Genomic DNA, 21,555 nt, shown 5'->3' on the forward strand with positions numbered 1-21,555 from the left:
TAGATCAAACTCCAAAGAGTCACATCTATCATCTAATCAGAAGCTAAAACCTCACCAACCTGTAGATCATTAAAATAAATATTCATTCAATGTCTGAAAAATATCTCTAGATCAGGTATTTATCACTGAGGCTTCGGATATAAATTCCTTTACGTTAGTAACTGGAGATTTGGAGGTGAAGAACCTCTTTCATCTCTTTTGCAGAAATAGACTAGGAATCAAGGATGCAGAATAACTCTTTTAGCCCTGATCTGGCTCAGTTCTTCAGCCAATAAGGCAGGTAGTTGGTGCTGGAGAAGGTATCCTGAGCATGCAAGCTCTTCTTTAAGGAATTATAAACAACCTGCTCTAGTGCCAGCAAGTGGCACACATGGTTATATCAATGAAAGGCATGATAAGGAGGGCAAACAACGAGAGAGAGTGAAAAACACACATAAAAGCACAGGAAAGAATAGAGGAGATTTCCCACAGTGAAGAAAAAGCAAAAAGAGAAAAAAAAAAGAAAAAGCAAAAAGAGAAAAAAAATGAATAGTTATTTTCAATATGGGAGCTTTCACTATAAACTGTTATTTGAGAAGCAAAGATCTCACATCCATATGGAGGGTATGTGAAACAAAATTATCTTCAATAAGATATGATAAGGGAGAGCAAATCAAATTCAGCGATAAGCATTACTTTTCACAGCCCTGGTACAATCACTTATGGAACTTCAAGGAGAAAAATAAAAGGAGGACATGACCACAGACAGTAGGAATTGAAGAATGGAGAAAGAAGGGGAATTATTCACAGTCTAAGAAGCAAGCAAAGCTGTGACAGTTGAGGCAAGCACAACTACTAGTGATTCCCTTGGATATGTTCTATATTACATACCAAGAAATAACTTAATAGATAATGTCCTCATAGATGAAAAGGATGAGAATTTGGATTCTACTCTGTCTCACAAGCATATTCATTATATTATTAATATTCTGTATTTTGGGCAAAATTCTACATTGCAGACTGTCATAGAGTTCATTGTAATTTCATTGCCCCAAGTATGCTGCCCTTTTAATGTGCTATATAAAAGCAGAAGTGAAGAAGCAAGAATCAAGAATGAATTTAATAATGAAGGATTTTGATGATAAAGTGCATACCCACAGTTTCAGAACAACTACAGGCTGGACAATAACTAACCAACCATGAAGGTCTATCATTCTAGCTGTGTTTATGGTATACAGAATTTTGCATACAATTTTCTTTATAAACGTTCTTTATCAAAATGAAATTTAGCAACACCTTTATCATAATTAAGATTAAAATTTACAAAGTTACTTACCCTATTGGCCTTGAAACTACAAGCTCCACCTGTGGCTCAGGTTTGGATTCTAAAATGATGTTATAGACCTCCTCAAAGGTGGCTCCTTGTAGTAACCGTCCATTCCATTCTAGTACTTCATCACCTACAATTTCAGTAAAAATATTCTGCTTAGGAAGTCTGATGTGAACTGTACTTACAAGGGCAATGCAAGCTACAGTATTGCAAGTTTACTGAACTGGGAAGACTGTGATATAGAACAAGCTTGGAGTCTTACATACTGGCAAATCCTAAGCATTAAGAGTTCTCTGCAGCTCAACTTGACTAGATAAAGATAAGGAAAACAATAACATTATCATTATGACTTCTACTGAATTAGATTTACCTCTTACTTGCATTGCTAGTTGAGGCCTCAAAAGAAAAAAAAAAAAGTTCCTTAGAAGATGTAGATCTTTAAAACAGCATATCAATTTACTATTTTGAAGACCCATTTCCATATAAAAGTTTACTATCTAGGTTTCTAGGTTTCTGATAGTTCTTATGTTAACGTTTAGTATTTCTTGCACATTCTCCAATGTGGCAATCCATGGTTTGCGTGGAACAGAAACAGAACTTAAAAGTTTCTTAGCTGAACTGGTTCTTCTGGCTCATATGTGATAGACCGGTTTAGCTCTAAATAAAAATATACACCATAAATTAAGTGGGTGGGACATCAGTGGAATATGTGATATCGAGTGCATGAAAATATGAATGAAAATACGGAAATGTGATTTTGAAAAACATCAGATTTTATGTGTTTCATAAAAGCAGTAATGCAAATAAGCAAATACCTATGACAGGTGAAATTCTGAAGCAGTTCGCAGCATTTATTTTATATAATCTCACTTCTAATAAACTCATTCTTTCGTTATCACCTTTACAAAAGCAACTCATTAGTACAGATACATACCTGGTCTAAGATGCCCCACTGTATCCGCTAAACTTCCTTTTTTAACTTTGGTGATAAATGCACAAAGTCGACCTGATTCAGTCATCTTTCCTCCTACTACCTGTTTCAAAGAGGAATTATTTTCATAGTAAGAGATTTACTTTAAAAAACTGAAACTCTCTGGAAACAGAAAAAACAATTACATGATTTCTTTGTTTTTGAGGTAGCCCAGGTAGGCAGATGCACTTGACAAAATCTCACATAATATTGGCTGTGTCAGGCTATTTTCATAATTTTCCAGATACTTACATAATTTAAACACAAGGGAAATACAGAATGTTAAAGTTTTTAAACTTTACCATGCGTACTTTCACTATTTCATGGTATTATAATTAACAAAGAAGAGGGAAGCAATTGGACATTAGCCTGCTTACTTTAATATATTTACCATAAAATAGATATATTCATGTAACAGAACTCATGTCATTCACATAGCCCTGACTGGTACTAATGGCATCTGGATGTAGGTATTGAAAGCAGAATACATACGTTAATTATACATGTTAATGTAGGCAAAGGGTACCAAAGTCAGTGTTGTTAAGCCCAAATGTACTATTCTGAAGCTATTTAGCTTAAAAAAAAAATAAAAAAAAGACAAAAACCCAAAAGGGAAAGGAAATATGATCAGTGCTTTGCTTTGCTTTTTTGTCCTTTATAACGGTAGCCAGTTTCATAAAAAGAAGATCTATATGAAGATACTCATTTCAGTTATTTTAATGTTGGAAATCTTGCTTGCACAGCTGTAGGATTTATGCTAAAAACTTCATTTTCTGTTTGCATCATTTTCTCTGAAGACTGCACTTTTGAGGTAACCTACAAAATCATATTACTATGCAGAAGGATTTATACGAGGTAGCAAATGTCTCTATCAATTAATCAAATCCACTTTGGTTGGGCAAGTTTGATGAGAATACTTGTCACATACATATATACTTGTCTTCATATTGCGGATGAAAGATCATAATACCAAATTCAGTTATGCTACTTTCAATTGTGTAAACTTTTTAAAAATCAGGTCAGGGAAAAAGCTCTTAAAAATCATTCTTTCAGAAGTCTATTGAGATTAAAAAGTGGTTATCTTGAACCTATACTATTCATGAACATTAATAAACAGTTCATCTTTATAACAAAATATAATCTATTAATAATAATAATACATTATAATAATAAGTTATGGTGGCCCTAGTAGATTTTTCTTTTGTATTTTCTGACGGGAAGACAATAATACACATTTCAAAAGCAGTGCACAATTTATTTGTCCACTGACCTTAAAATACAATTATTAATTAAATTAAAATTAAATAATTATATTAAATAAATGTAATATTTAATAATTTAATAAAATTAAAATTCAAAAATTTCCAAAGCAGATCAGTATATTTTTAATTAATTGCATTGATTACTTATCCTAATCTGCATACCTAGAATGAAGCCACTGTCATGTTAAATATAATGAACTAACCAAATTCATGACTTGTCATAATGTAGAAGTAGATTCAAAATAAATACATGCCTGTTTGTTTGTTATTCATCAAGTATAGTTCATTCTCATTCTTGTACAAGTATTGATTTAAATAACGGTACCACATAAAAATGAGATTATAACGTGAGGCAGGCATAGGTTAGGTGTTGGAAGACTACTATACCGTGAAAAAGATCCTAACTCATTTGCAAGCATATACAATAAAAAAAACCCTTAGTATATAATATATAAATGCTAAATAATTTTCAGACTTGCGTATTTAAAATATAATAAATCAATCTGAGGGGTAAAAAATCAAGCAGCAGTGCTTCTCCAGTGGATCTGGATCTCTGCTCCAGATCCAGGTGTCAAATTCCATTTGGCTCCTCTATCCTCACAAAAGGTTATGTGCTTCTCACGTCTCCCCTCTTTTGGGAACATAAGTTATTGTGCAGCATAATGCCAGTTTTGAAGAGAGTGGGCAGAGCTCGGCTTGTCCAACCAGGATGCAATTAAATATCCTGCAGAGCAGGCATTTTCAGCAAGTTTGGTGAAAACATGTCTAGTGCTGTTGTGAAATGGAATTTACTGAGTCTTTCAGGGATCTCACAAAATTACTTTCAGTAGATGAATATAAAATGTCTTTATAACTTATTTCTGTGAGATGACATTATAGTTATAGCTGTATAGCTATAGATAGAGCTATATACAGTGGGTATATCTATATTATAAATGTGTCAGCTTTAGCTAAGAGAAAGTTGCAAACAGTTTCAAAATTATACATCACTGACCTTCAATCCAAGCATTGCTCCCGAGTCCCTCGGCACACTTCCATCTTTTAGTCGTTTATTTAACAAAATCCGACCAATGAGACGGTCTCCATCTTTGGATGGTTGCCAGGTTACTGGATGCTATCACATGGTTTTAATGGAAAATAAAGTGAATGGGATTTCGAACAATAATATTTCAGCAATATTTTTAATTTCCTGACAAATTTTTAAAACACAATGTAAGTACTATGATTACACTACTATTTAATCTAATATGAGGACAGAAAATAAGTCCTGAAAAAGATGTCTTTGGACATATAATCCATCACAAAGTACTTCTAAGATTTAGAAATATTATCAACTCTACTAAACTGAATTTGTAAATATCTATGCCATCTTGGTAGTTGAACAGACATAGAAAACTATGGACAGTTATACATGAACAATGACAATCACACCAGATTGCAATGTTAAAAATAAATGTTAAGTCTAGCAGAAGGCTAATACTGAAAAAGAATTTAACTCAGACCAGAAATCTGATATATCACAGCACAAACTGTTCTTTTTCCCCTATTCCAATGCAATAGGTTTTCTCTGAGTAGAATTGAAAACTTTTTTCAAAGTGTACTTTCAGTAGCCCAAATATTAAAAAGTTAGACTACATTAAAAGCTATATTCATTACTCTACATTTGAATATAGTAATTATCAGAGTGATTACTGCACATATTGTGCACTGATAGAGTGAATTTTTAAATTTAATTTCTATATGTGGGCATGGTTACACATACTGTTGTATGTGTGGCCTAAGATAATCAATACAATTTTAAATAATATTTTTATTTATTTTATGTAATCATAGCACTTTTTTCACAAACAAACACCACTTTCATGCTCTACTTCATGCAATATTAGCAGGCACAGACAAATCCCCTCTCATTACAACTAATAACTCTAAAAAGATTTATCATAATCCCCACCAAATCAAAAGCAAAAATAACAAACACCAAAGCAGATGGCAAAGACTCTGATTCTGCACAATACTGCACAAAAATGGCATGGCAACAAAACAAAAGAACAACCATGACAGTGAAAGGGAAAAAAGAAAAACAACTTTTCTGTGCAGAGAGGGACCCAATTTTCTCCCTTTTTCACCTGGGATTTAAACTATTCATTTAATTTCAGCCCCAGGAGTTCAGATGTAGCAAATCAAATAAGCCAATCAGCAAAATCCTTATTGTTAATCACATTATACGTGAGGATAATACCATGATATACTTTTACAGAACCAAAATAACATTCCTTTTTGCCTCAACATTTTGGGTTTTTTTGGTATTCGACTGCCAAACAGTAAAAGCTGCAAGCATGCAGGGACTTGTCATTTGTTTTTCTTTTCTGCACCTTAGGAAATGCTACGTTTTCTCTAGAAACACCCTGTCTCTTATTTTATGCACTATTTTAATGAGTGACAGAGAGCAAACAAAGACCAAATGAGCAGGTTAAAAGGCAGGCTCCATAATCTCAGTACCTTCTCGCTATGGCTATGCTCCTCGTTTAGGGTTGTGCTACTACACGTATCTACCCCAGAGTCTTTAATCTGAGGCTCAGACCATTCCAAGTCCTCTTCCAAAGAGTGGCCACCAAAGCAAACCATTTTCTTTTGTCTCTCAGAGAAGGTGTTAGAATCCGACAAAACTGCCTGCTCACTAGTTTTTCTTTTTCCCCTTTGACTGTCCCCTATAGGTGTGGGATAAAAAAAGGAAACAAAAAAGAAAACATGCAAAGGCGTAAATAAAACAAAGGAAATGTGAAATGGTAAAGAAAACTAAATGGTAAGGCTCCACATGTCTCACCAAAGACATTGGGGAGGCCTCACTGCTATGCCAAGACGTATGGTCCACCCAGCTGTAATCCATGTCTCCTGTGAGAATCAGACAGACAAGATAGTGCAGTAAAGGAAAGGTGAAAGAAAGGACAGACAAAGATACAGTAAAATTGTAGAGATTTCTGGTTTTCCTAGGTGATTGACAGCCTCTGCGGGCAGGGCTGGCCAAGCGGGTCCCACCGAGATGGAGACTCTGAGAGCAGCACACGCTAACGGGAATTACAGCGAGGAGGCAACTGTGTGTGTGTGTGTCTGTGTGTGCACAGAGCCAGATCCAGCGTAAAGCACCCGGGAACTGCTGCTCTGGAGCTGCTTACATTCAATTTAGTCAAAGAAAACAACAGCGTTTGGGGTGTAACTGCATTTTCTGAAAGGAAAGAACTCAATGAAGAATGGGTTTGAATCCTAATCTAAAGAAGCAGTTTTGTCTTAAGGAATGGGTTGCTTTGTCCTTCTAACACAAACCGGTACATTCCTAATCACTAAAATACTTCAGCAGTGGGGGCCTGTAGCTGGTTTAAAGACATTTAAATGGACTGCTAAAGTTTTATAGATTGTTAAGGAAAAAATACAATTTTTTTAAAAGCATATTAACTTTCCTTGAAAGTCCCAGAGAAATATCTACTGTTTATATACCTGGCAGAACTCCCGTTAGAATAGGTATCTCATAATTGGGAATAAACGTGTTTGGAAACTTTTATTTTCGACACTGTGGCAGACAGTTGATAGGAAGAAATGCATCCATGTCATGGAACTGGAGAATGATTCCCGTATTTTATAAAATGTTCTCATTTATCTGGATATTCTAAATTGTAATTCATGCCTAGATATTTTGGTGTTATTGTATTTCCCTTTTTGTTTACCACACTCTTATTACAGGTGACTTAATATTTTGATATTGTGTGCATGACACAGTTGACTTTTCTATAAAATTTCAAATCCAACAGAATTCTAAACCAATAGAGTGCTCGAGTTCTGCCCTTCTTAGTGTGCACCACAAATGCCATTTCATTATTACAGATTCTGCTCTAGCATTTTCCCTGAATCCACAGCAATAAGTTTGTGAAACATAATTAATATGTCTAAGCTGAACAACTACCTAGCAAATCTTACCTAGAGGATGTACAGATACCCCCCACCTAATACTAAGGTGCAGAAAGCTAATACATGTTTTGGAAAATAACTTATAATCTCCTCTGAAGGATATTATGTACAATAAGCAATATACTTCTATTCATTTTATCCAAGTCTATGACTTGCATATGTAACACGAAAGCAAAGTCAAGTCTCATTTTCATTTTAAAGAATATCTACTGAATAGACAGCTTTTCTTTTTAAATACTTACTTTGAACTTAATCCCTAATATTTTCCAGAAATATTGTCGTATATTAAATATCCTTTAATTTCATAAAAATAGGACCCCATGAAATGATCTGAAAGCTCTGTTTCCTTACTATTTTCTAAGTAATGAGTGAGTCCACTTTAAATGTAGTAGGTGTTCACGAGAAGGCAGGTTTAAATTGAGAAATTCTCACCAAACCTCCTACATTCTCATGAGAGTTAACATTTTGTATACATTATGAATAAAACTGGATATCTTGTAAAGGGAAAATAAATACTGTTCAGAGAGCTAATAACATCTTACAAAAGATACCTCCAGTTTTCAGCGCTCCTTTACCTCTGTCTCTAGAAATTGGCTTTCAGGAGAACTGAGTTGAAGTGTAAGTGAGCTCAGAACGAGGTAGTCCTTTCTATATATATGCATGTATACATTTAGAGACACCTATAAGACAGCTAGAGTCCCAGTCGACATAATTTTGCCCATTTTGTAAATCCTTTCTTAAAAGTATTTTAGAAATAAGTCCTAATAAGTGTGGAAAATCCACCTCATTACACTAGAGACAATGTTTCAACTCTATACACATTCTCACACTAGTGTGATGCTTTATGACTGAGCATTTACAGTGTGCAGCAGAAATGACTCAGAAAAAATGTCACCTATTTAAGCTGACTTAAGTCACTTTAAGTCACTTATAGTTTAAAGTAACTTAAACTATATAAGCTACAATATCAAAGTCTTCTTTCACAGAGAAAGTAATGTATTTGGAAATATGATACAGTCTTAGTTAATGTCATAACAAGAGTATTCAAGCGTCTCGTGAGCTCAGGAGCACAGCTGAATACGAGAAAGGACACAGGTGATTCTGCTCTTACCAATGTCAGGGCTCTATGGGTTCACGAAAAGCTTGCATGAAGAAGTTAGGTTGGCAAGAGAATTAGATCAGTGACCTAGTCTTTTTGCTTACATTGCATTAAACTAAAGGTTTTGATAAGTTTACTGGGCTTTGGGACGTCTTGCTCTTATAGTCTTTAGCCAAAACCCAGTAAAGCTTTTCTTTAGTATCTCCACCCAGAAGCCCACAGTAATGGGAGCTTCCCGTAGTGATGGCAATATAAAGAGAAAACATTCATTTAAATGAATTCTAGCCAGTTTCCTTTTTTTTTTTCCATATTAAACTTTGACTGTGGATTTTTGCTTCCTAGAACATCTTTTCCACATAAACATATGGTATCTAAGTATTTTTAAAAGGCATTTAATATAAGTGCAACATATGCATTATATGTTTACTGCCTTTTGAGTGAAGTTTCAAGTTCACAGCTTTCTCTTGCAAGCAGTTTATATGTAAGAAGAGACTCAATTCAATGGGCCATACATAGACACGCAGGGCCATTGGGGATGCTTTATGGTGTCCCAGACCTCCACGTAGGATATAAGGACGATCCGTATCTTTCTGGAGGGCAGCATAGGCCTGTTCCACTTGGTATAATCATTTAGCCAATTTTTAGCTTCTTCCTAATTGTTTCTCTTTGGAGAAGAATCAGATAGTTTAATTAGGACCTTGCTTTGTAAAATCTTGTTTTTTAATAAGTAGTATTACTTATAAAAACCGTGCTACAGTTTTAAACACAAAAAAACAGGACACAACAAGTTGTTTCCTCAGCTTTCGAAGTCTCCTTCCATGCATTTTTTACACTAAAGCACTCTTTTCCTTTTCTTCCCTCATGCCTTACTTGCTATCCTCTCCATATGCTGATACATTTCTATCCATTTTCTCTCATACATAGGCAGACCTTGTTCTCTTTATGCTAAATTTGTGATTTTAAGGAATCTCTAAAATTTTATCCATAGACACTGTTCAAGGTTATTTGCAATCTATTTTGGATGGTAATCTTTAACCGTGATCACCGTGATCACTGATCACTAAGGAAAGGCTTGCCTCCTTTCTTGGCCAGAATTTGAGGAAAGTATCTTAACAATAACGTCAGTGCCTAACCCAAAACATAGTTTTATCACGTCAACTTCATTTTTCTCTTCTCAGCAAGAGCTGATATTGGAAGGAGAACTTTTTTTTTAACTTAGTTGAATAACTTAGGACAAGCATCTTGTTTGGAGAGTGAAAGGAATGGGAAGTGGTTCTCAGGGAGTTTGTATTGGCACCAGAGGTTTCTCTCTCACAAAAATGATTTTCAGCTTCCTAATAAACGCTATGGACCGAATCATTACTCTTGATTCTGAAACAATGTTACCTTGTCTCAGCTCAAGGATTTTGACTTGTGAAACAGAATTTTTATAAAGTTACCGTGTGTAAAGCTCATGGAAAGAACAGCACCTTGCTTGGTCATGACATTCCATAGTAGCTGTAATCTCAACACTTAGCTTAATTTGTAAAGAATAAGGTTAGCTTATAAAAATACCGTACTGAAAATATACCTGCTAGCATTTTTAGAGTCATTATATTTAGCACAGTATAAAGTGAAAAAAACATTCAAAGAAGACGGGAGAAGATAAACAAGCAACTCTCTTTCAAAAAGGCTCCTTTGAAAATCTCACTCATAATTAATGACCTATAATGAGTTTAACAACTGATACATTTTCAAATGCGATCATTTTTTCATCTACTGAACAGTGAACATAAGCAGAGTCAATCACAGCTACCACTGAGGACAGATATAATCCTGTTAATACTCAAAATACAGGTAAATGCAGTAATCTAATCCTTTGGTTAAGGTGGTATTTGGGGAGAAATTTGAGATATGTTCCCATGGATATTGTATCTTGAAGAAATATCAAATTAACTAATACTGATTAATGGAAAGGATATTCCCCTTAATGGAAAAGATTATTTAATGGAAAGGGTGACAGGATTATAGCAATACTCTTTCTGCCCTTTTGTCTTTTGCAAGCTGGGAATCTCAGCATTCACTGTTGAGATAGGTCCTGCCAGTGTTTTTACCAGTGTGTTTTCCCAGAGAGATTAAACTATGGAAAAGACTTTCTTCTGAAACTACATTTTCTAAAGCAAAGTTAGGCTTAATCTATCAGTCAAATATATTTTGATAAACCTATTTTCTTGGAATAAGTGGAAGGAAAGTATATCAATACAAAAAACACATTTTTACAACTGCCTGTTTCTACACAGTAGAAAGCTGCTCAGTATTTGAACAAATGGGCTGGAGTTAAAAAGGAAAAAAATGTCTTTTTCCTTTAGCTCCCCCACTCAGATCCACAGGACTGAACATACACCCACGGGATCACCTCACGTATCTTTCTCCCTAGCTGTCATTGCCATGCCTCCCACCATCCCAGTTTTTCAGCCGATAGCTTCATTGCAAGTTCTTCACTGCCTCTCTCTGGCAAATCAATTGAGCAAATTTGAACAGATCAATAGCAGCTCTGAGATTGAAAAAATCAATATCAACTCGCTTATGCCTCGATGAGGAACCTTTAAAAAGCAAAAACAAGCAGTATCAGTAATGCAGAGCAGAACAAAACCTATTAGTTCTAGTAAAGAATGAGAGGACCACGTTCCAGCATCTTGATCTCCTGCAACATGGGGATGATATTCCCATTTCCTAGGAGATGGCCTTGCGAGGTGCGCTGCGTCTCGGCCTACCTCGTTTCACAGAGCAGCCAGCTAAAAGATAACGAGCTCTCAGATGTCTTGTGTGTGGAAATTGGCTGGGATCTGGGAGATAACAGAGAACTCTGTTTGCCATTTGGCTGGCTCAGAAAAATGAGTCACCTTGGAAAGCAACTGCTCAAGACACACAGTTCTGTTGTACAAGCACCGAAGATTCAAGGGCTCTGGGCTGTGTTGGAGCTGCCGCACAACCGGGAAGTGATCTGCACATGCACAACAAACTCCTTCCTCAGGCTTTTGAAACCAGTCCAGGCAAATTCAGTTGTCTTGCTGCCAGCAGCGAGGCAGCAGCAAAGCCAGCCCAGCTGGAAAGGAGCCGCAGAGGCCCGAGACGAGAACGCGCTTCACGACTGGCGCATTCGAGAACGGTGAGAAACAGCGGCGACGCCGAGGGAACAGGACTGGGTCCTGTGTGCTCCGTCGTCCTTCCTTCCCTTTAGACTTCCCTACTCTTTAGCATTTTGCTCAGTCATTGAGGGAAGCCTACATAAACCGAGGAAATAACTAACTTCAGGAAAATTCTATACGCTGTATCCATTTTTCCCAGATACTCCCTTTATATCCTGAAGCTTTGTCTTTGGCAAGTTGTGTCTGCTATAGCCTGAGTAACTCCAAGAAGGCTGCCTGCTATCTGGAAGCCTCAGGGGCACAGGATTAACTGCATGTGTACTGAACAGTAAATGTGACCTTAATTCCATCAGGGTATTTTGGAAGCTCTCTACCTCTGCGAGGCAGCATTTCACCAGATGCAGACCTCAACTTCTCTTAGAAACAGATAACAACTGGCCAGGACTCTATGCCACTGTTTCCTTCACATAATGAATTTAAGACTATTAGAATAGCTGAAGCAAATGCAAGTAACAAAAAATACATGTTTATTTTCTCAAGATGTGTTCATATATACTTATGAGACTCCTCCAATACTTACATTAGTGACAGTAAAGATTACAGAAAAAGTAATTCTTCATATTGGGTAATTTTTACTTTCCATTTTTTAGTGCTGTGATGTCAGCACTAATTATTACAGAAGAAAACCCTAAGCCACTTTTAATCAATGTATCCTAATTATTAAATGAGACTGAAAAATACAGGCTGAAAACAACCGGAGATCACAACAGAAAGCAGGGGAATGGACCCTTGATGAGATATGATGCCTAATTCACAAACAAGAACATAAATCTGGCATGTCAGCTGTACTCATGACACAGCTCTATTAATTTCATCAAGAGAACAACCAACCATAAGAAAAGCTGAAATAGTGAACATATCAGGCACGAAAGGGAAAATCTCATTTAACTTATTCTAGAAGAACCACAAATAAATTAATTTGCAATGGCATCCTATACTTTTAGCCCCGATGTCATGTAGAGACAATTCTAATGAAGGAGAAAATACTAACACAGAGATGCCTCCTACAGTAGGCACATCATTATCCAGAGTCAATTCCCATCAACAGCCTAACAACCACCCATACGCTGTGACTGGAGAACAGCCAGTTGTTTCATTCATCAAATCTTTTTCCCTTTTCTTCACCCTCTTCCACCCACAATCACAGATATTTTGCTGCTGGAAAGTGATATTGAGAAACAGTGATCTTGTGATTTTCTCATCTCTCACTGGATGAGATAACCAGTGAATGAATGATATCTGAGCATCTAGCAGAGGAGTACAAGAAAAAATTATCATAGTATATCATCTAAAATAGAAAAAAATAGAATTTTGAAGTGAAACAGTCTTATAAAATAGTCAAATCAACATCTGATTTCCAGATCAACGCTACCTTTGTCTGCTATTAGGTTTTGTTTGGAAGAAAAAATAATCCTACACTTCAATTCTTGGACAAAGTTGCTCTGGAGGAAAGTGGAGAGGAGAGGGTATGATGGCAATACAACTAATCTACATTTTTGAACATAATATTCCTAATAATTTATGAAAAGTTCTCATCATGCACAGAGAAAGATTCAAAATTATTTCTAAATGTCTTGATCACTGATGAGAAATAAGAGCAACCTTGAAAAGAAAGTCTTCTGTATCACATGTTTAAGCAACTAGATGTTTTGAATAGCACAGTACCACGCAGGAGTTAAGATGACATATTTTCTTGCCTCTAATTCTCAATTTGCATTATGCAGAAAGCCATAGGCAAATTTAAAAATTCTATGTAACAATAAAGTGGAAAATATAACTGCTGTGGTATACGTCACCAGTTGATGAAACTATTCATTACAAGGAATGCGCATTTCAATACAAATCATAGCCATTCTTCTCTTTAAAGCTCATCTAATATTTCACACGCAGAACACTAATAACAGCTTTTCTGACTGTCTAAGCAAGTATAATGCTTAATTAACTTGGGCTGCCTGCTTCTCAACACCGGCTCTCTACACTGTGGCAGACACAACACAGGCTCCCTTCACCGCCGCAATGATTTGATTTGAGCAGTAAATCTAGAGCATCACCCATCCCTGGCAGCACCACAAACTGTCCATAACGGGGCAGTGCATCTGTTGATTCAAAAAGCTGGTGAGGTAGGGGAAAAAAAATCATTTAGAGGGTTTCTCGTCACCTTGACACCTCAATAAAAGCCTCTGTAAACTAGTAATTGGGTCATTAATTATTGATGTCTCCTTTAATAATCACTATGAAGAAAGTAACTTGTAAATTTGAAAGTAATATTTAAAAAGACCTATTGGTTGACTGTGGCTACATGCTGTTTTTATCTAAACACTTTCTTTGAATAAAATAAATTGTCTCAAAGAAGCACTGCAATCCAGAACTGAAAATCTAGTGGATCCCAGAAGTCAGAATCAAAAAGAACAGGTAAAATTTGCTTTATGGTCCCTATGCACACGCTTGTCAGCATAATACTATGCAAGCAAATTAGATGAGAACAATGATTTCTTCTGCTGGATTTACAATTTAAAGAACAGATGTGCAATCAAATACCAGTGAGGTGGGTTGGTTGTTTTGTAAAACATCACAGCAGCACCAACTATATTCTGCATCTTTATATTTATGTGCATGTGTGTGCATGCAGAAAGATCCACTCGTTATATCAGTAAGAAGTCTAGGCTACAGTGCAATATTCAGAAGGTAGGAATGCTATGAGACTTACAGCGTGCTGTGGAGCCTTAATTTAGTCCCTATAAAAATGTAAAATCTCATCCATACTAATGTGTTATAGCACAATATGATGGCATAGTTCTTTTCTCCTCCAGACCATCATCATCATCTGTGCACAGAACACTGGGTCTAAACTAGATTGATAGCTAGTAAATATTTCTCTTTTTATTGAATGACTTCAGATCTAAATGCAAAATTTGGTGCTCTCATAGTTTTGCCGGGGGGTTAGGATTAATCTCTTGGTTAAGATTAAGGAATTTTGCTTTGTGGCAGGATTACATAATGCAGTGAGGAGGATGCTACCATCACCTCCTTTTAAAATGAATTACTGGCATCAAAACTCGAAAGCCAGAACTGTCAAAAGTCCCTAACAATTTTCGGTGCCAAACTGGAAAAATATAGGACTTGGTTTTGCTGAAGGATTCTTAGAGTTGTATTTCTGCCTTTTCTTGACTCAGTATAATGACAAGACTTTACAAAAATCTACTTAGCAAAAAGGCAGTAGATTCTATTATATGATTAGAACAAACAATTTCCTCTTTCCCAACATCCACCAAGCTCTGCTCATGTCTACATAAATAAACTGGATGGAAACCTCCCCTGAATATAAATTTTCAAAGGATTTGCTTCAAAGAGGACAGATATGGTTAATAATAAGTTGAGGAGATATGAAGGCAATATTTTCACATTCTGAAATTAATTTTGCATCTTGACGATAAAAAGCAGTCAGATTGTAATTTTAGGAGTATTCATCTTTTCAGAAGAATGCAGAACAATGGAAGAAGGACCCATAAAAGCCTAGTTGGTTGTGCAGCTCTGTAATTATTTCATTTAGCTGAATACATAAATAAGCATGTTGCTCAGGAACCTTTCCACAGTCAGCAAGAACTACTCCTATAATTACAGCTTTCATGATAGCTGAAGCTATAATAAAGGTTACATAAGGACCCTAATCTTAGTCTGCTGTTCTTATATGATCGCACCTACCCAAAAATATATCTACTGAGTCTAAATGTTTCCATAAAGAGTTTAAGTAAAAAGTATTTTTTTCAATACTTTTTAAGGAAAATCCTCTCACATTCCCTACTTACTCATCATTAAATTTATAGAGGGTAAAAAATAAGTCACCAAATCCACCGCCTTTCTTGAGTGGTTAAGAAAGAGCAGGGAATTTCACCTGACCTGGACCAGACTCTGTGTTATGGAGACTTACATGGGACAGCTTTGTGTTTCCAATGCTGTACGGCTCAGAAAAGCCACCAAAAAAGACCAGAAAAGTCTTTCCAAAACCAACAGACAGTTTAGCAGAGCCTGGACCATCGTTCTTTCCTCCCAGAACTGATGGAACAGAGGCTGCACGTTTCTTACAGAAACACTGCACCAACACTCCTCCAAGGACACATTCTGTGAATATCTCATTCACACTACAAATATGTCAAGGATAACAAAGGGAAATACTTTGAAAAGTGCCCAGTGACTGCAGAGAGAATCGTGCAAGGGCCTCATCCAGCAAAACCCCCTCGCTTCCTTTGCTCCGTTCCCTACCCGCGCGCCTCGCTTGCAAATACAATCAATCCAGATTAACGTAATCCCCCAAAGTGGCGCCTTTCCCCACTTGTCTCGCTGCTCTCCCAACTAGTTTTGTCACCAGATGAGCTGCTGTTCTAACCAGCTGCAACTGAAAAACACCCCATACAAAAGCAGAGCGGCAGAAAATGCATCGTCTCCTGTGCGCGGGCCGCCCTCTCCACAGACTCCTGCGCTTGACTGATGAGCTATTTACCCATCTCAGCAGAGTATGAAATTGAAAGCCTTTGATGGGGCTGCTTAACAAGCAACACGAAAATCACACAATCTATTTGTTTTATTTTTAAATTAACACTGTCAGAAATCTGTTGAAATTAAATGCCAGGGGATTTCTGTGATCCAAACACGACCACTGTTAAGGAAGAAAATTTTGTTGCCTTTCACAGATAAGGCCAGTTGCATCAAGGATCATTTTCCTATTTCAAAACTGGCAGCGAAAAACTCAGAGAAGGGCCCGTTAGCCCCTTAAAACACTGCTCAGCAAATTGTTCTTGGAGCTCCCTGAAGGTCTCTTCTTGCCTGCCTGAATCTGCCCAGCACAGAGCGACCACCAAGGAACAGCTCCGCGGTGCCGGAGAGCCCGGTCCCCGCCAGAGACACCATTTTATACAACAGCAAAGCCTCGAATGACCTATATGCAAATACATTTACTACAACGATATTTGGAATATCTCGTTATCTGGATCCGCCCCTGAAAATATCCATCATCGTATTTTTAAGTATCTATATTTATAAAGGGATTTGAAATTATTTTAACTTTCATTTGGGTGTACTATTATGCAAAGAAATTTGGATTTTTCAGCCATCCAAAGAAAATAGATTCAGTCAATAAAGAAAATTTTGGTTAGTAATACTGCAAATTGAAATAATGACACTGCTAGCTTTTATTACTACTTACTTCATACTGGATTCTGGATAGTAATTCCCATTTCTAGAAATGATTTGTTGAATACAGAGATACCAAATGTTTCTGCAAATGCAGTACTGCTCATAACTCTAACACTGTAAACAACACAAGCAGTTAATGACTTTTTTAGGGTGGCATTGCTGTTTCAGGCAACTTTTGTTTTAGATCTGTCAAATCTGATGGAGAACTGGCAACTACGACACACTTTTGGAATAAGAGCTTCACTAAACTACGCCTGAGCTGAAGCTGTTAAAACATTCAACTGTTTCTCTGCCACAGTTCAATACTTTTTCTTTCTTTTACTGTATTATTTTCAAATGAGGCCATTTTGCCTATGCAAAAAGAAGGCATCCGTGTTTCCTATATGACTGTTCTTAAAATCAATTTGCTCTGGTTTTCTTTTTGTTTTTATAACATCCTGTCTGCTATAAACAATGGAAAATAACCAATTTATTATTTCTTTGGGTGAAGTCAGAAGCAGTAAGGTTTGGTAATACAAACATCTCCCTGGCTTTCACATGTTGCCAGCTCTAAGTGTCCCACTCCTCATATCCTAGATCTGTGATTTTTTTTCTCCAAAGCTCAGCCAGATGCCCTTACCACCATGCAATCACATATGACAGCTAAATAAATAGGTGAATTTAATGCTAGTGAAAGGCAACTCTGGATAAATCATAACTGAAACGTGAATCCGCACAGCTCAAAATGCCAGGGATCCGATACTAAACTTCATTCTGACAGTGATCCACTGTTTTCCAATTTGTACAATTATAATAATAAAGCTTTCTCCTACCCACAGAGATAATGAGTACGTGTGAGCCACTTCGATGCTACTGCAGTGAGTGTTCTATTCCATTTTTCTGTGCCTTTTTCCAGCTCTTTCCAGGATAATTAGGAATGGAGTAAGAAATACCACCACCGTTTTGTTGATTTAACTATCTCCCAGTTTAATTATTTCCACCATACATCAGAATCTGCTATGAAAATCAATTTAAAATCTATTTTTTCAGTCTGTATATTAATAATATGTAAAAAACAAAGGTACGTAATTGTTTCACTCTATTTAGATGCTAAGTATTTCAGTATTTTAAAATCTTTATCTTTATACCTTTGCGGTGTTCTGCAGGATGCAATGTTCTATTTAACAGCATCAAAGCACTGTTCCCAGTCCCTGTTAGACAGATGGCATTGCAAATACAAATGTAAGCAAATTCTGGCTAACCTTTCTCAATATATTCTTATACAGGCTTTATAATGTTAACTTTTGGCTTAGGAAAGTACTTCACTATGCTTTATAACCAACACATCCTTTCTAAATGCATGTTATATATGTTAATGGCTCTTTTTTCTTTTTCATTTTCTGCAGCGTTAAAAGACATGAGGATCATACAAATAGAACTACTGTAGTTAATTTAATTAAATTAATTAAAATCCACTAAATATATTCATGGACACGCTTTGTTGTAATACGAAGAGGACAAATGCATTTCTTCATCAAAACTTTCTGAGATTCTACACTCTACTGGGCAGCCTGAGGAGAACATGAAGCAACTGATGAAGAAAGAATGATAAATAACCACTCAGCAGTCAGCATTTACCACTGTTATCCATACGGTTTCTATACTTATTCCTGGACATATAACTTTTATGCCATTAGCTACAGGAAGGATGTGAAGTAAATTGCAGGTATAAACCAGTTTATTAAATTCCTAGGATTGATTTTACATTACCATCATACCTATGGAAAAAGATAGCAGTAACCCATGCAAATGCTTCCAAAGGAAAGAGAGAAATTCTCAGCTGATTTCTGAACTCATGACTTGCATATTCTGCCCTTTGCTCTGCCATGTTCTTTATTCATGATTCAGGATAATGGGCACCAGCACACATTAACATTTCAAACCGAAAAGTGAATTACATTTTTTGTACTCTTTCCTGCTAGAGGAAGTATCTTTCCACTACAGAGAAAAAGAATTTTTATGCATATGATAAAATTTAAACATTTCTTTAAAGTGAGCTCCATGTTTTAATAAAAAGCTTCCCAAAAGCCAACGTTAGCTAACACCTACATCTCCCAGGTTGGGTTTCCACTCATAACTTTCAGTATCTTGCAGCCTTTTTCTATGAAATATTAAAAATGCCTGAACAAGTCTGAATGAAAGAAACCAGGCAAATGTCTTAGCAACTGCCTTAAGTAGAAATTCTTACAAAACACCTTCAAACCCAGCGTTTCACCAATCAAAACACCAGAAGGCAGTAAAGATGACTGACCCAGACAACAAGCAAACACTGACAACCAACAGCACAACCAGAAAGGAGATTTCCTGTCCCTAATCCTGTGAAAGTGACCATCAAGTTTCGGGACTCTACACAGAATTCTCGGTGATTTCTGGATGAAATCTGCCCATATTACAGTTCGAAAAAGTGGTCTTGACACCAGTTTCTCAGGAAGTTCCACCTGCACCTAATGGGCTTGGACACCTCTGGCAGTGAAGAGCTCTGCAGGAAGAAACTTCTGTGCTAAAGAAAATACAAGTTTTACAGGCACATTGTTTCTTTACCGAATCTCTACATCTCATGAGAAAGAAAGAACTCCTAATTTTGGCTTTTCTCCATGTTAGAAGTTTCTTGCATGTCATATAAATCAAGTAATAATAGGAGATACCACTAACAGAAACTTCATGAGTTATAATACAAAAATAATTGTTCTAATAAATCAGAAAAACAAGTACTAAAAAATGGAAAATGCATTAGTTGGTGTCAAGTTCACAATTCTGCCTCTGCCTATTCCGCCTGTATCTGCAGCTGTGACCTCTGTGTCACACAACACTGCAAGGAAAACAGGCACAAGCAAAACCACTTCCACAAGCTGTACAGCAAGACTGTATTGTTGCATAGCACATATTAAGTATCAAAGATAATGACTCGATTGCTTAGGAAATGAGAAATATATCATTATCATATTTGTAAAGGATTAGATTTTTCTGGTTGTTTTTGACCTTATTAATGCTTCAACATTTTTCCTGGTGAGATAATAATAAACTTACTTGTATTGCAATTTCGAAGTTGGCAATGAAAGCCTCTAACAACCAATAAAAAAAATTCTCTGGGAAAACAGACTCATTTTGAAGCCAAAAAATTGGTATGTTAGGTAATAGTGTTTGTACTTAACATGAATTTACACAGATGGACCATGGCTGGACCTGACTATTTCCTTCATCTAAAGCCCACAAAGCAAATTTCACCACTAGATCTCAAAATATTTTAAGAAATCCAGAACATATTCCAGATTGGAAAGTTAAAGACAGGAAAACTAAGTAATCTGATTGAGAGATTTAGAACACAGAATTGGGGTTTTGTATATATTTAAGAATATATCAGAGTAACAATCTGGAGAAGAAGCAAACTTCAAGTTCTGCGTCATGAATTTTCTCCTTTTTTTATCATTTCATCAGGAAAATACAAAGGAGAGGGAAACAGGCGTTCATTTGATTTTTTTTCCTTGGTATGTAAAACTGTCTGTTTATATATCCCCATGTTGAGGTGCAGATGGGATGACTTTGATTTGATAGAGCTTCAGACACATATGATCAAAAGAATAAACATTTGGAACAGAAAAATATACCCTACAAATCACTTTCTATTTGAAAAGATATCTTAACAAATTTTTCAACAAAACTCTCCTTATAATTCAGGGAAACAGGACACTATTCAGGATTCCAGTACAAGATTTGCAGTTCTAAAATGAGAGAGTTAGTTCAAAATTTTTATTTTATAACATTGATACAGTAAGAAGTTATAAGAGAATTCATTCCCTGATTCTCTTATATCCTGAAAACTTATATCCTTGGAAAAGGACTTATATTATTAATGCTTCTAGTTATTTCAATAGTCCAACTCATTTTGAAGGTAGACATTAATACCACCATCTCTGCCTCATGGTTATTCTATATTTTTATGTACAAATTAGGGATTTTTTGGATTTTGGAGCAATGATTTATTGCCCTCCTAACCTACTCTATAGATCTGGATTATTCCTTCAGATCTGTGCCCCCATTCTTTTTTTTTTAATGCCTATTGCCAGTTCCCCTTTTTCTTCTTTTTCCTTGCTACCTCTGTTTTTTCCCTCCTCTCTCCATTCCAAGTGTTTTATCTCCTTCTCTTTACAAGGATGCCAGAAAAAGACCAATTCTGCCCTACGATTCTGTATCCTTGTGTTGGCAGGGGCACTAACTGATCGTTGCATTATTCCTTTTTTTCATGGCATGGGTCACTGCTGGTCTCACCCTCTAGAAAGAACATGCCCAAAGTTCTGCCCTCAAAATGCCATGGAAATGAACTCACCATGAACACTGTGCTCAAAGCTACGTACAATTTTTTTCCCATGATAACAGTGTCAAGTTTTTCAATTCCAGAATGCAATCCTAATTTAATTCTTTTTTGAGAAGACAAATAGCTTGCTCTATTAGATCTTAGCACTATATATATATATATATAAATTCAGTTACGTTGCAATCAGCTCTTTTTTTTTTTTTATCATGACAAAAAGCTCCAGTTT

General features: G+C 36.2%; 1 protein-coding gene across 1 annotated transcript in view; it reads right to left on the reverse strand.

The window, feature by feature from the left end:
* RIMS2 (regulating synaptic membrane exocytosis 2) overlaps positions 1 to 21,555 on the reverse strand; it is a gene marked incomplete at its 3' end in the record, with an annotated part of 276,506 nt that overhangs the window by 60,578 nt on the left and 194,373 nt on the right. The window contains exons 5-8 of the mRNA XM_088533604.1: positions 6,041 to 6,249; positions 4,536 to 4,655; positions 2,244 to 2,343; positions 1,316 to 1,439 (exon numbers count right to left, since the gene is read on the reverse strand). Of these exons, the coding sequence (XP_088389730.1) occupies positions 1,316 to 1,439; positions 2,244 to 2,343; positions 4,536 to 4,655; positions 6,041 to 6,249 (553 nt within the window). The remainder of the gene's footprint in view (positions 1 to 1,315; positions 1,440 to 2,243; positions 2,344 to 4,535; positions 4,656 to 6,040; positions 6,250 to 21,555) is intronic.

The sequence above is a fragment of the Tinamus guttatus genome, unplaced genomic scaffold, assembly GCF_059628265.1.
Source record: "Tinamus guttatus ecotype Peru unplaced genomic scaffold, ASM5962826v1 Tinamus_guttatus_pri_ptg000510l, whole genome shotgun sequence".
NCBI lineage: Eukaryota > Metazoa > Chordata > Aves > Tinamiformes > Tinamidae > Tinamus > Tinamus guttatus.